We start from the raw sequence: 14,378 nt of genomic DNA on the forward strand, positions 1-14,378 counted from the left end.
AAATTATCAAACAATTGGCCCTTATAGTTTTTGTTTACCTTGCTACTCTCTCAAAATTCTCACAAGCCCACAAAGTGCGAATTTGTCCTACATAATTTTAATATGTTTAAAATAAGAATGACGAGCATTCAAAATAAACACTTTTAAACCGAGGGAGGGTTAAGTTGGATGGTACGGGGGGACGGAGTGTAAGTGAAAGGTCTCGAGTTCGAGTCTTCCTGTTTATACTAAAAAAAAAAAACACTTTTAAACCACCTTTTCTTTTTTTCTTTTTTTGGCTCAACTCGAACTTCTTTTACCTTTAAGCTATATTGTGGTCACATATGTACTATAATTGTGTTCAAATAAACTTAGCAGTGATTGAAAAATGGTCATTTATTATTATATATGTTGAACAATTAGTTAGGATATTTTGGTCATGCAAAAAATAATTTCATTTTTTGACCTATTTAAAAGTTAATGACGTGATAAAATGTATATATTTAGAGTTAAAGGGGAAGAGCAATTCATTCCAAGTTTCGGAAGGCAAAGCGTAATTAACCCCCAAAAAATGACGTATTATTGGCCAACTGGAATTTGTTACCTGTCACGGCATTACGCGCACAATGCTCTAAATGGTACCAATGAGAACCAAAAATCCAAATGGATATTCAGTGGCTCGGGGCCTACAAATTGTTCAAATCTAAGAAGAAAAACACCCATCACCAAACACATTCAAATACACCTAATTTTTTTTAATATATATATATATATATAACCCTATTTCCCTCTTTTTCTTCTACCCATCACCTACCAATCACCTACCACCACCATACATCACAGCCCTTGCCCCTCCTCTCTCCTCCATCTTCCCTTTCCTCCCCCTCCTCTCTCCTCCCTTCTCCTTTTACCTTCTCACTCTTTCCCTCCCACTATGTCTTCCCTTTCTTCCTCTTCCCTCTTTCTCCCACCTCCCCTGGCTCCCCACCCCCTCCTTTGCAACCCCCTCTGGTCAGGACCCGTTGCGACCATAAAGGAGGAAGAGGGGGTTCCGGGACAGGGATGGGGAAGAGGGAGGGCTGGTGGGGGGGTAGGTGATAGTGAGTAGTGATGAAGTTTTTTAAATTTATAAAAATACTTTATTAGAATTTTAAATTCTAAAAATATTTTAAAATATATTCTCAAAAAATCACAAAAAACACTATTAAAAATATTTAGAGTAAAAACTTTTCATGCATGTTACTAGAGTAAAATATATCAAAAAACGTATATTATTAGAATAAAATATTTCAAAAAACATCCCAAAAAATAGTTAATCAAAACGGAATCCAAGTTATCAACTTGTTAAATGTAATTGGCCACTACGTCTCACAGGTCTAAAATCTATTGTGTAGTTAAAAATCCATAAGATGTTATACTATACCATTTTGTTCCGAGACTTTTTTTCTTCCTAACTTCTTATATAATCCAATTGGTTCTTCTTCAACTTCATCCAAGTAAAATGGCTTTTTCCTTTTTTATTACCCTCCCATCTTTTCTTTTCTTTTTTTTTTTTTGTCGAAAACGATAACTGATTTGTACTGATCATAGAAACCTTTAGACTTTAGAACAAAGGCCCTCATTTCTATACAAAAGTGCATTACTAGCATAGAAGTCTCCATTTGGATTGCATTTTCTGTTATTTTTTATGAAAAAATTACTATAATATATAAGAAAAAAAAATAATAGAAAAATATGATCACGAAAAATGACGTATTCTGACAGAAAATGGCAATCCAAACTGGGCCGCATCATCTCTCATCTCTCTTTTTTTCAATTTCAAATGTGAAACACAGGATTCAAAAGTGTATCTGTGCTGTCATTCCTCTTTCATTTCTCATCTCTCTTTTTCTCAATTTCAACTGTGAGATACAGGATTCAAAAGTGTATGTGTGTTGTCATTTGTTTAAGAAAAAGGAAAAAAGCAATTACGAAACGTCAGAAAAAACAAGCGTCAGAAAAGCAATTATGAGGCGTCCAAGACATTTCAAAGAGTCAAAACCGTCTATTTCTCCTATTGGCCATTTGGATTCGGACCACTCAACCAAATCAAACTTCACATGCTCTTGTCTGCCTTACCATTGCTGCCAAGTCGTCCTTTCTAAAAATGGTCAAAGTAATTTCTATGGTGCTCCCATGAATATTTCTATCGCTTATTTCCATCCATGATACCAACAATGATTAGACAGGGTAACATGGATGGAGGTGGAAATTTTGACTACACGGGCCAACTTTATTGATGAATTGGCTGTACTGTAGAAACCTCAAAAAGTTACTTTTTTTTTTTTTTTGTCGATACGGGTGTCCGGGTCAATTCTTACGGGGCCCGATTAATCTCCCTGCGCTCCTGGAAAGGAGGCCCCACTCCACACCGAAAACGTAAACAACGGGACTCGAACCCTGATTGCTAGGTAAGTGGCCATACCCTAAAGAAGGGGAGCACACCGTCCGAACTATCCCGTGGGACCTCAAAAAGTTACTCGTTCATGAAAAGAAAACACAAACAGTCTTTACGCGTGCAAAAATCAGGTCGGGACCATGAATTTATTATTGATTTTTCTGCAAATTGTTTTTTTTGAAAAATATTAATTTTTTCTAACAAGAGAGAGGATTGAGATTTAAAAAAAAAATGAAAATGAAAAAAATCAGAGATTTGAATTCAGAATTTCTAATTTATATATCTTCACGAGATCAAAACTTTCCCCGCGACAAGTGGTTGAATTTTACTGTCGTTGAACTACTTCTTTGTTAAGGTCTTTTGAATCTATTGGAGTGTAAGAGATGGCAGCATATCTTCAATTTTAGATTAGAGAATAAAGAGAAGGAAAATCAAACAAAATTTATTCTTGCTCCAAACTGAAAGATAAAATTCCTTTTATGGAATCGTAAATGTTAGATCAAATACAAATAAAGGCTATTTTAGGCTACACAGCTTTCATGTATGATTCAACTTTGAGCTCTTTGCCTTACAAGTATGTTTTTCACTTGTGACATAAACTATCAAGATACTTGTTTTAGGGGGGAAAAAGAAGAAAATATAGGAATTCGCAATGTTTCATTAGTAATAGCATAGTGGAGTGCTGAAGTGCGTAGTACAAAAAGCATAAAGCATTCTCATTTCAAAGTAGATATATCTATCTATGCACATTTAAAAAAAAAAAAAATTTCCACTACCAAATTTCTACAATTAATACATCTTTAACCACAAAATGATCCAAAAGCTATCTTACATATGATTTGATTTGGCACGCATTAACAAGTAATCCTACAAAATGCTTCCTTAATATACTTAGACAAAATTAACTTTAATTTTTTAGCCTTTTTCTCAAGATGCGGTCAACTTTTTATGCGTCTTGTTGGATTTTATGTTTCACGTAAATATATTTTTCAGTCACTTTTTTTACCTCATATACATTAAATTAGTATAGTATATTATTCTATAAAAATTGCTAAAAATAGCAATTTAAACAGAGTTGCATTACTGGCAAATACCCCAATTGATTGAACTCAAAACAGTCCAATTATTGTCATATCTCTTCAATATCTATTGCCCATCCAATTTGGATCTAGTTTCAATGTTATGTGTAGACACCAAGAAGTTTGGATCCTTCCTTCTCTTTTTAATGATCTGTCACCTCATTCTAGCAAGTCTTTGACATGTTAAGAGTCTCTTCTCCTTAGTTTTCAAAATTTCTTGGGGTTGAACTATAATTTCTAATTTTTGGGCTAGACTCCAAAGTTCAAGAAACATATGTATTCTATTATCCCAATTTTTGCCATTAATTATCATATTCATGCCTAATTCACATGTTCTCCTATTTGTTTGACTGCCATGGGTAACAATTTTACGTGCCAAGGGCAGAACTGTCGTTTTAGATACATACAATAAAAAAAAAAAAAAAATCCCACAAAATTACCTCTTCCGAGTCCAAATTGCATTTAGACTTGAGAAGGATAATTTTGGTATTTTAAGAAATGGCTGTGGAACTGAAAAATGGAATGTGGCATTAACAGCTTCCCAACTTCATGCATGATTTTACTTGCGACTTTTCTTACTAAATCTTAGCAAAATGATGCAAAAAAAAAATAAAAATGCATTTACAGTATAGTATGTTTTCTAGGTGCTTCATAGTGTCAAAATATCATTTTAAATAGGGGGGAATCAAGCTATTAAATGCTAGAATCAATTTCTCAACTTTACACTTTGATAGGCACAATTTTGTGTTCTCAAATTTCTTAAAGTTTTGGGGCTTTTAGATTCTTGCCTTTTTTTTATATATATAATGCAAGACTTGCTATAATTTCTAATAATAGGAAGTGGGATAGAAGATTCGTTACGACAAGTATACATGGTGGATCTTCATATGCTTGCAACAACATATCACAAAATGGATGGCAATTTTCTCATTGTCTTATTAATTTCTACTGTCGCATGTTACATATGAATTTTGAATGAATATTGACATGCCATAAATGTGATAATTATGTCATAAAATATCTTGCGCTTTCCAAAATGAACGAAAGTTGAAGCTGATATCTACCTGTTTACCTCCATTGGATGTATGCACGTGTTACCTCATATCATATTTAGCCATAATTTTGAACAATAGAAGGGATATAAATGAGCTTATGAATTCGGTTCCTTAGTGTTCAATCTTGTTTATTCATTTTAATGAGTTTGAACTTCTGTTTAAATTCAGATTGTTTATTTATCAAGTTTCAAATAAACAAAATTTTATTCAATTGAACTCGATTGGTTGAATTTATTTAATTATAGATTTCAAATTTTAAACTAATTGAGTCAAGCTCAAACCAACAAACACTACATGTTATTCATGTTTGAGAAAATTAGTTAGCGAATTAATTAAGACTTACCAAGTTGAGCCCGATTTGAGCATGAATAGCTTGTTTGACATGATTAGTTAGCGAACCAAGATCTTATCAAGTTTATTTTGAATTAATTATGGGGAAAATGATCGGTTTCATCCTTCACATCTCACAAAAATATTCTTTTCGTCCCTCACTTTTAAAACGAAGCAATTTCGTTCTTGACATTTAAAAACTGAAATTATTACATCATTGAACCCAAATTTCAATCTAAATCGAATTACCAATCAACATGATTACAAATTTTGAGGGTGTAATTGGTAGATCACTTGGTTAACTCAACTTGATATTCATGTGAAATTTAATAAACCTAAAAATAAAAAATTATAACATAAAAAAGAAAAATTAATCTTTCCTACATTATCATTGTATACACTGACGGTTTTATGTACCGTCATATCATTTTAATTTAAATTTAAACATCAAATTTTATATTTATGATATACATCTAGATTCGCAATCGGATATACTAATAGTGCATGAAAAGATTTACCCAAAAAAAAACTCTACTATTCCAAGACAAAAAATGGCCTTTTATGTTATAATTTTTTTTGGTTTAATAAATGTCATGTAAATATGATGAAGTTGACCGAGTGATCTGTCAATTCTATTTCCGAAATTTATTACTGGGTAATTGGATAGTTTGATTCAGATTGAAAGTTAGGTTCATGGATGTAATAACTTTAATTGTTAAATTTCAGGGACAAATTTGCTTCATTTTAAAAGTGAGGGACGAAAAGAATATTTTTACAAAATATGAGGGATAAAACAGGTCATTTTCCCTTAATTATTGAATAAGTTGATGAAATTTTCAACCCCAAAAGCTTGCATTGTGTTAACAACAAAAGCCAAATTTAAAGATAATTTCTTCTAAACTCAAACTAATGTTCATTGTGAAGAAGATTTAGAATTAAAGTTCATCTTTCATCTTCTTTTCTCAAATGTTATAACCTGCATTCACCAAAGCCACTCAATTTTTAATTTTTTTTTTTCCTGAGTATGGTTCTTAACCTATTTTAGAACAAAATCATTTTGAAAAAATGTACCACACTAGTTCCAAAAATTTAGAACCATTGAATAATGCATATAGGCACTTAAAAAGAAAAACCATTTGGCTACAATTTCCCCCTACAACTCCCAAAGAAACCAAAAAAAAAAAAGACAGATCCAAGGCCTCTACTTGGCAATTACACCGTGTTAAACATTAACACAATCAAATATACTATAAGAAATATAAGTAAAAAAGAATTATCCACAACTTTTGATTTGTTCTACAATTTGAACTTATGTCACCAAAAAAAAATTCCATTCTTATTTCCTTTGATTCTAATAAACTAACTATTCGTTTAATACAAATAACAAATAATTGTTGAACTTAGTGCTCTGTTTCATTTTGATTTGAAGGAATGAAAAGCATGGAACTGAAATAACTCATTAAAAGTGCTTTTTAAAAGATTACGCAGTACAATTAGGTCGAATGGAATAAATATTCAACGGCTTGTGAATCTTCAGGTACTGTTGTATTCAACATTTGTTCAATTACTCTTTTACCTGCAAATGCAATATAGGCGTTAGGTTCGGCAATAATGATATCACCCAACATACCAAAACTGGCTATTACTCTACCAGTAGTAGGAGATGTAAGGATTGATACATAAAATATAGTGGGAGGGATAGATTGGGTGGTTCAAGAAAAGAAGTGTAAGTAAGAAATTTCAAGTTCGAGTTCTCCCACTTACGCTAAAAGAAAAAAAATAATGTACTACACTAAAATAAAATAAATAAAAACTAAGATAAAAAAATATTATAAACATAACAACTTTCTTCTAAATTAAACTTAAAACTCAATCCCAGCTATCCAAATTCATCTGTAAATACACAGAGTCCAGACTGAAAAAACCTTATCATAGTACGATTCAATCCCAGTAATTGATAGTATTTGATGAATGAAAATCCTCTAAATAAAGGGATAATTTAAAAAACCTCCCTCGTGGTTTGTAGCAACATCACTTGGTGTCTCTAAATTTTGAAAAATCTCACCTACCTCTCTTCAGTTCAACTTTTATATAATATTATCAACCCAATTCAAAAAATATTATTAAGAAACATATTTGGAGAGAGGAAATGTTTTTCATACCAAAATTGCCCTTGTGTTATCCTACTATTTTTTCAAAAGCGAATATATATCACTAAAAGGTTGAAAATAAAGACAAATAGTGTGAAAACATAGTTTTAAGAGGAAAAATATGTCACTAGGTATTTTTAAGGTACAAAAGATTACTATTTAAGAGTATGTTTAAGGTGCGTCAAGCTAAAAAAATTATTCCGTTCAGTGTAAGGTGTTTATCATTAATTTGAAAAGTTTTATAAATTTAAGAATTTTGAACTTTTCTAAGATTTTTTTTTTTGTACAGACCAAATGATTTGAATATCAGAAACAAACATAATGTCTAAACTTATATTTGCAAACTCATTTGAGGTGCTTTCAAAAATGTAAAAGTAACTTCAAAGTATTTTTTGGATGAATTTAAAATTTTATAAATTGTTTAGAATTTTTTAATGTTCTAACCTTTTGTCTAAATCGATGGCTTGAAAACAAGAGAAAGATAATTTATTAACAATATATTTAGAAACTTATTTGAGGTATTCTCAAGGCACAAAATGTTATTTCTTTTCTAATTACAACAATATTTTATTATGTATTATAAAAATATTGACTTCAAAAATTGTAAAAGCAACTTCAACCTCATTAATAAATTGTAATTCTTTAGGATTTAACGATTTTTTATGAAAACTAAAGCTCCACAAGAAAAGTGCAATTTTGGAATAGAAACGTTTTACCTCTCCCAACATGAATTTTCAAATTATATCTTTTTGAAACAAGTTGATAAAATTACAAAAAGTTATAAGGTAACTGAGATTTCTCAAAATATATTATTATTATTTGCCTCAAATCTCAGGAGAAAAATTTCTAAATATCCTAAAGAAAACTGTGGAGCCCTTGGTGACAAAAACTTTTCCTAGATCCCTCCTAGTCCTTGACCTTTGCATTTGATAAAGAGACATATTAGTACACTGATTAGTCTCCAAAGACCAAAGTACAGCAGATTATGACGTGGAAAGGCAGCGGCAAGTCTACTTTTAACTTTCAAACCACAGTTGACTAAAGAAACTCCAGCTAAAATGCGCCTCGGCGTATACTACACCACCCAATGCCTTTGAAGCTTCCCGAGGCCCCTCTCCTTGACCTATGCGCTCTACGCACTTTGCGTATTCAAGTCTCCCTCTTTCTCTCTCTCTCTTCGAGTAGTTGTTAGAACTTCGTTGACTGAATATTAATTACATTAATACCTCTCGTTCTTTCCTACTCCTAAAAAAACATTTGATCCCTGGACTGACAGATTTCGTCAAATTCATCAGTTTTTTATGCTTGTATTTTATCGAATATATATGTCTGAATCTTGGGAATGACCGGAAGATCTCATCTTCGCCGGCCAGCAAGGGGGTGCTAATCTGACGGCAACCCACCTGGTAATTTCCAAAAGGGTTTACGAATCTGTGTTTTTTAGGTTGGAAAGATTGAATCTTGGTACTCAGTTTGGGTACTGGGCTTAATGCAAAAGCTGAAGCTGGGTTTTCTGAGCTCAGTTTTGGCTTGAAATGCTATTTTGTAGCTGTTAATACGCTTTCTTCTGTCGTTTTTTTGGCTTGTTGAGATCCGTTTTTGATGATGATGATGAAGTTTTTAGTATCAGCTTGGAATTAGGGCTGTTTGATTTTGAGCTTAGACAAGAAAGGGTTTTTGCTTAAATCACTGAGGGTTTTCTGAAATTGAAATCCCTAAGTTCTTCATAAATTTGATGCTTTAGAATTTGCTTTGTGGGTGGATTTGCATGGATTTTGATGCGGGGTTATTGAGATCGGCGGCTGATAGTGTTGTTTTCACTGATAACGCAACGGCTTTTTTCGTAAATTTGGGGAAAGCTTAGGAGATTTGTTGTGATAGTAGAAGTAACCATGAAGAGATTGAGGTCAAGTGATGACCTTGACTCTTTTGGTGACAAGGCAGCGTGCAAGGACTGGGGAAGGAGGGATGAGGATTCTGGTTCATCACATAGGTCCTTGATGCACAGGAGCTCTTATTACAAGTCAGATAGTGCAAGAAAGGGTATATCTTCTTCGTCTTCTAGGTATGATAGGGTAGAAGATGATCGTGATAATTTGAGACCAGTTAGAAAGCGATCTGATTATGATGTTGATAGTTATGATAGGAGGAAGAGCTATGATAGATACAGAGAAAATAACAACTCTGAGAGAGGGGTTTTGAGCTCTTCTCCGAGGGGTGGATATGGTGCTGAGAGGGTTCATCGGTCTGAAAGCTTTTCAGCGTTGAGAAGAGAAGTTCCAAAGGGGTTTAGATCAGAGCGTGATAGGTCTCGGCGCGAAGGAAGTGTTTCATCATGGCGCAGGTTTGGTGGAGCTAAAGATGTTGATGACGGGACCAGGGGTGGCGCTGATTCTGTCAGAGTCGCTAGAGTGGACTCGGATGAGGTTGGGAAGGTGAGGTCTCCTCAGAGATTGAAGGATGCAAAGTCACCACCTTGGTCAAAGGACTCTGGGAGTGAGCAGACTAAGAGTATGGAAATTAGAAAAAGTGAAGATTTGCCTGTGGAAAGCAGTGGAAACAACAGCGAAAGGGAGGAAGGGGAGCTTGAACCTGATCCTCGACCGGTACCTGTATCCGAGCCGATTGCTGAAGATCAAGCTTCTGATGGATTGCAATCTTCTCAGAAGGAGTTTGAGTGTCAGAACCATGTGGAAGATAAACACTTGAACGACAGGGCAACTTCAACATCTGCAGAAAATGTGGTGTCCAGTAAAATGTCTGTCCAGGATGAGCAAGTAGAAGGTAGAGTGTTGGAACATGTTAGTGATTCCACAAAGGAAGGTAATGGGTTGCCTGATTGTGAAAATCTAGGCCGGTTGACAAATAACTATTGTGACAGATATAAAGGCCTTGCAGATAATGCGGGCACCAAGGAAGATAAATTTTCACACACAGTTGTTGTTTATAATGAAGAAGTTGGTGAATCACAAACTGTGAAAGAAGAAGAAAGGGAAGCCAAGGGAATAGATCTTGAAGGTGAAGCAGGTGGAAGTGATCTTCCAGAAAAACATACAGGGCTTTCAGAGGATACTGGTGCTTGTTTGGCAGTTTCTTCACATGTAGTGGAGGAAATAAACGAGAACCACAAGGATAAGGGAAAAACTGTCGCTCTCTCAGCTTCTAATTGCACTCCTTCGACAGTGGATGAGTTTGGGAATGCAACTGAATCAAGTGGCCCCATGACTTACAGAGATACTTATGCAGAAGGACCAAGTAAAAGAAGCTTGGATCTATTCACTGCTGATCCCGTTAAAAGACCTGAGAAAGAAGTAAAGTGGAGTAATGACAAGCCCAAGGACGAGAAGCTTACTCTTGACCTCTGCCTTAGCCTACCGAATGTGCTTTTGCCTATTGGCTTTCAAAATACAACACAGGCGCCTGGCTCTCCCAGTCATGGAAGGAGCGTCCAATCATTTCATAGCTCTTTTCGCACTGATTCTGATGGGTTTAATGGATCAATGTCGTTCTCAGGTTCCCAACACTTCACCCACAACCCTAGCTGTTCCCTAACTCACAATACATTAGATCAAGAGCAGTCCGTTAAAAGTCGACCCTTATTTCAGGGAGTGGACTGGCAAGCTCTCGCCGCAGACGAGCCAAAGAGCAAAGCCCTTCCACCACTTGTTCAAAAACTGTTAGCAGAGGGGAATGGCTTGCATCAGCAGTATGAAACTTCTCAAGGAAATTCAATTGCTCAAGCTTTGGCGCAGCGAACTAGATCAGTTGAGGGAAATTTTAGAGCACCAGGTGGACTGGAACGGCAATTAAGTTTCAACAAACAGTATCCTGGAGTACCCTCCCAGCATCCTAATGATAATAGATCTCCTTCACAGAGCCTTGGTTCCCATGAAACTGGGTCTGCATATCTTAAGGATAAGAAACAAGCACTCAGAGAGAAGAATGGTGGTATTTTAAGCAAGATCAGTAACCCAGAAGGAAGAGAGCAGCTATGGAGTGTTGGAGCTGACTTTGTTGAGTCCATAATAACCATGATAGTTTCAGAGCCACTAAATGTTGTGGCTCAGAGGTTCAATGAAATATCTGCACAACAAATGGCCTTTCTGAAGGAGTCCGTTGGTGATATAATCAGGAATCCTGGCAGGCAGTGGCAGCTAAGTGCCATCCAGAAAGCACTAAAGAGCAGGTCTGACATTACCTTGGAGATGCTACTGAAGTCCCATCGAACACACTTGGAGATTTTGGTGGCTGTGAAGACTGGTTTACAGGAATATGTTCAATATAATTGTGATGTATCAGCTTCTGATTTGGCGGAGATATTTCTGAACATGAGGTGTAGGAATCCAACATGCTTGAGTCCTTTGCCTGTTGATGAATGTGATTGCAAAATCTGTGCTAAGAAGAATGGTTTTTGTCGGGAGTGCATGTGCCTTGTGTGTTCAAAGTTTGACATGGCTTCTAATACTTGCAGCTGGGTGGGGTGTGATGTATGTCTACACTGGTGCCACGCAGATTGTGGGTTGCGGGAGTCTTACATTAGAAATGGGCATAGTGCCACTGGACCTGAGGGTACAACAGAGATGCAGTTCCATTGTGTTGCCTGTGATCATCCTTCTGAGATGTTTGGCTTTGTGAAGGAGGTATTTCAAAACTTTGCAAAGCAATGGACTGCAGAAACTCTTTCGAGGGAAATTGAACATGTTCGGAGGATCTTCTGCGCAAGTGAGGATTTGAGAGGGCAACGATTGCATAAGATTGCCTTGCAGATGCTTTCTAATTTGGAAAATAAAGTTAATCTTCAGGAAGTTCAAAAACAGATTATGGGTTTTCTAAATGGTAAGAGCTCGATATCAGCTACTGTATTTTCAATTGTCTTAACCTTACATTTTCACAAGAAACTCAATTCTGTCATGTATACTTGATTTTATTGTACTTTATTATTCATTTATTTTTTACCTTCATGTCTATAGGGGACAAGTTAGGAGAAGCAGAATCGTTGATGCGTCACCAATTTTTAGTTATGTTGCACTCTAAAAAGCACTTTCTACATGAAACTGAATTATCTTATACAAATATGCAGAACCCCCATTACACTATGTAATCATTATTTGCATCCTCTCTCTAAGATTGATTAAAAAGAACCTCTTCAGGTCTTTACATGTGAAAGTTTGTTTACATACGAGTGTTATGGACATTATTTTATGGTTTCAAAATACAATGCACCATGCAAAGCATATGTCTAAGGGCTTTGGGAAACACAATGCGAAATTTTCTGCACTTTATGTTGAAATATGGTCTGAAGCAGTTCACTTATTATTTTATACTTTGATGTTTGGCTCGCAATAAGCCTTGAAAAAAAATTTTATTTGTGAAAATTCAACTATCTTTCTAGAGCAGTTTGTGAATGAAAAGATTAGCTTTTTCCTTTGCTTTTGACCATTTTAATCCACATTAGGTCTATGAATTGTTTTGTGGTTATATTTGCATAAAAAAAACAGAAAATTACTTGTTCTTTCTTTACTAAATATGCTGTACTTGTCTTGGGTAAACTACATGCTCCTCTGCTATCTCAAATCTCAAAATCTGTGTGTCCTCTCCAGAGTTAATAAACTCAGATTGAGTCTTCTATGTTCCTTCAGCTAAGCATTACTATTTGAACAACCTTATAGTTAGCTATTGTTATCATCTTTTCAATGAAATAGTGGTTTATGGCTCCCAAGTTCGTATGATGAATAAATAAAGTGCTTTGTTTTTCTTAAAGATATTTAAATAACCAATGTGAATTACATTGTGTTGAAAACATAAGCCCAAAGCACTTTATTTCTAAACATTTGAATAAACGTAAAGTCCTATAGGATACTGCAGAGCCTTCTTTCTGCTTATTTACTTCAGCTATAGAATTAGTAAGACAGAAACCAGTCGAATTAAATGCTAACTCAGGAAGGTCTGCATAAAATGTAGTCAGAAAGCTTAGTTTGCTGATGTCATTTGATTTCCGTTCATACTTGTAGAATTCCTTTGTATTTGCCTTACTATTCCAGAGTCTGAATGTGCATGTATATTGGTTGAATGATTTGTGACACTCTGGCTTATGTACTACTAATATGCATTAAGATGCCAGCACTGGGTATTTGGGTGGCTTAGGCTTCATGTGGTGTATAGGTGATTAAACAGCCATCCCAGGTGTTCACACTTGTCACTGCTTGCTACAGTTCGTTTTGGAACTTGCATTGGTCAGGGATTTTGGCATGCCTGTTAATTCGATTTTATGTGAATGCCTTTATCATTTTGGAGCTGGAGTTTTCTAACTTGTGCATCCTCTGACACGATTGCAGATGCTGATTCCTTGAAGCATTCTAAAGCCCCTGTTATATCCAGAAAGGAAATGACACTGACGATTGATGAAATGACTAACGGTATTGCTGGGCCCAGCAAAGAAGCTCAATGGTTAAATTCTGTTAGCTTAGAGGCGTCTCAGTCAGATAAGCAGACGGGTTTTTTTCCAAGGTTGGAAGGTAATAGATATGATAAAGATATGCTGAAATATGATTTGCAAGCAAGTACTCCAAAGGACCATGTTTTTGATGAGCTGGAGAGCATCGTGAGAATCAAACAAGCAGAGGCAAAAATGTTTCAAGTACGTGCTGATGATGCAAGAAAAGAAGCTGAAGCATTGAAGCGCATTGCTGTCTCAAAGAATGAGAGGATTGAAGAAGAATACAGGAGCCGAATCGCGAAATTACGCCTGGCTGATGCTGAAGAGATGCGCAAACAGAAACTGGAAGAGCTTCAGGCTCTTGAAAGATCTTTGCAGGATTACTTTCACATGAAGATGAGGATGGATTCAGATATTAAAGATCTGCTCTTGAAGATGGAAGCTACAAGACGGAACCTCACCTTGTAATTCATCAGTAATGTGCTTCCCATCCCACTAAATCTCATCAGCACCAGGATTAGATACTGGTATTGATGCCATTGTTATAGGTCTAGTGGTCTACTACTCTCACTTCTTTTGCCGTTTGATAGGTGTACTGTAGTGTATTTTCTGCTGTAGCTAGTAGCTACTGCTAACCAGAATCTGTATAGAGATTGCCCATCTGGCCATGCTAGTACCATTCTCGGTTACAATCGGTTAGTACGAACATTCTCGGTTACAATCGGTGTCCAATTGAAGAAATTAGATATGAAGTGATATGATATTCTATGGCATTCAACATTGTTGTCTCTCGATCTCAAAGAAGTTGAAAGAAAGCATTCCATATTCTTCAAAGTCAAGTCAATTCGATATCAAATTGACTAGAACTGACGGGTTCTCTTATTGATACTCATTCGTATAAAAGAATGAAAG

General features: G+C 35.4%; 1 protein-coding gene across 1 annotated transcript; it reads left to right on the forward strand.

Moving 5' to 3' along the window:
• Positions 1–8,155: 8,155 nt before the first annotated feature.
• On the forward strand, positions 8,156–14,239 carry LOC113732267 (protein OBERON 4). Its single transcript, XM_027257949.2, has 2 exons — positions 8,156–11,866; positions 13,366–14,239. Exons 1-2 carry the CDS (start codon positions 8,923–8,925, stop codon positions 13,932–13,934), a joined length of 3,513 nt encoding a protein of 1,170 aa, XP_027113750.1. The 5' UTR covers positions 8,156–8,922; the 3' UTR covers positions 13,935–14,239.
• The last annotated feature ends 139 nt before the right edge of the window (positions 14,240–14,378 follow it).

The sequence above is a fragment of the Coffea arabica genome, chromosome 2e, assembly GCF_036785885.1.
Source record: "Coffea arabica cultivar ET-39 chromosome 2e, Coffea Arabica ET-39 HiFi, whole genome shotgun sequence".
NCBI lineage: Eukaryota > Viridiplantae > Streptophyta > Magnoliopsida > Gentianales > Rubiaceae > Coffea > Coffea arabica.

Bases quoted from the DNA above. Each gene is read 5' to 3' on its own strand.
- LOC113732267 (XM_027257949.2), top strand. From the start codon at position 8,923: ATGAAGAGATTGAGGTCAAGTGATGACCTTGACTCTTTTGGTGACAAG. The intron at 11,867-13,365 runs GTAAGAGCTCGA...ACACGATTGCAG, and splicing joins GATTATGGGTTTTCTAAATG to ATGCTGATTCCTTGAAGCAT.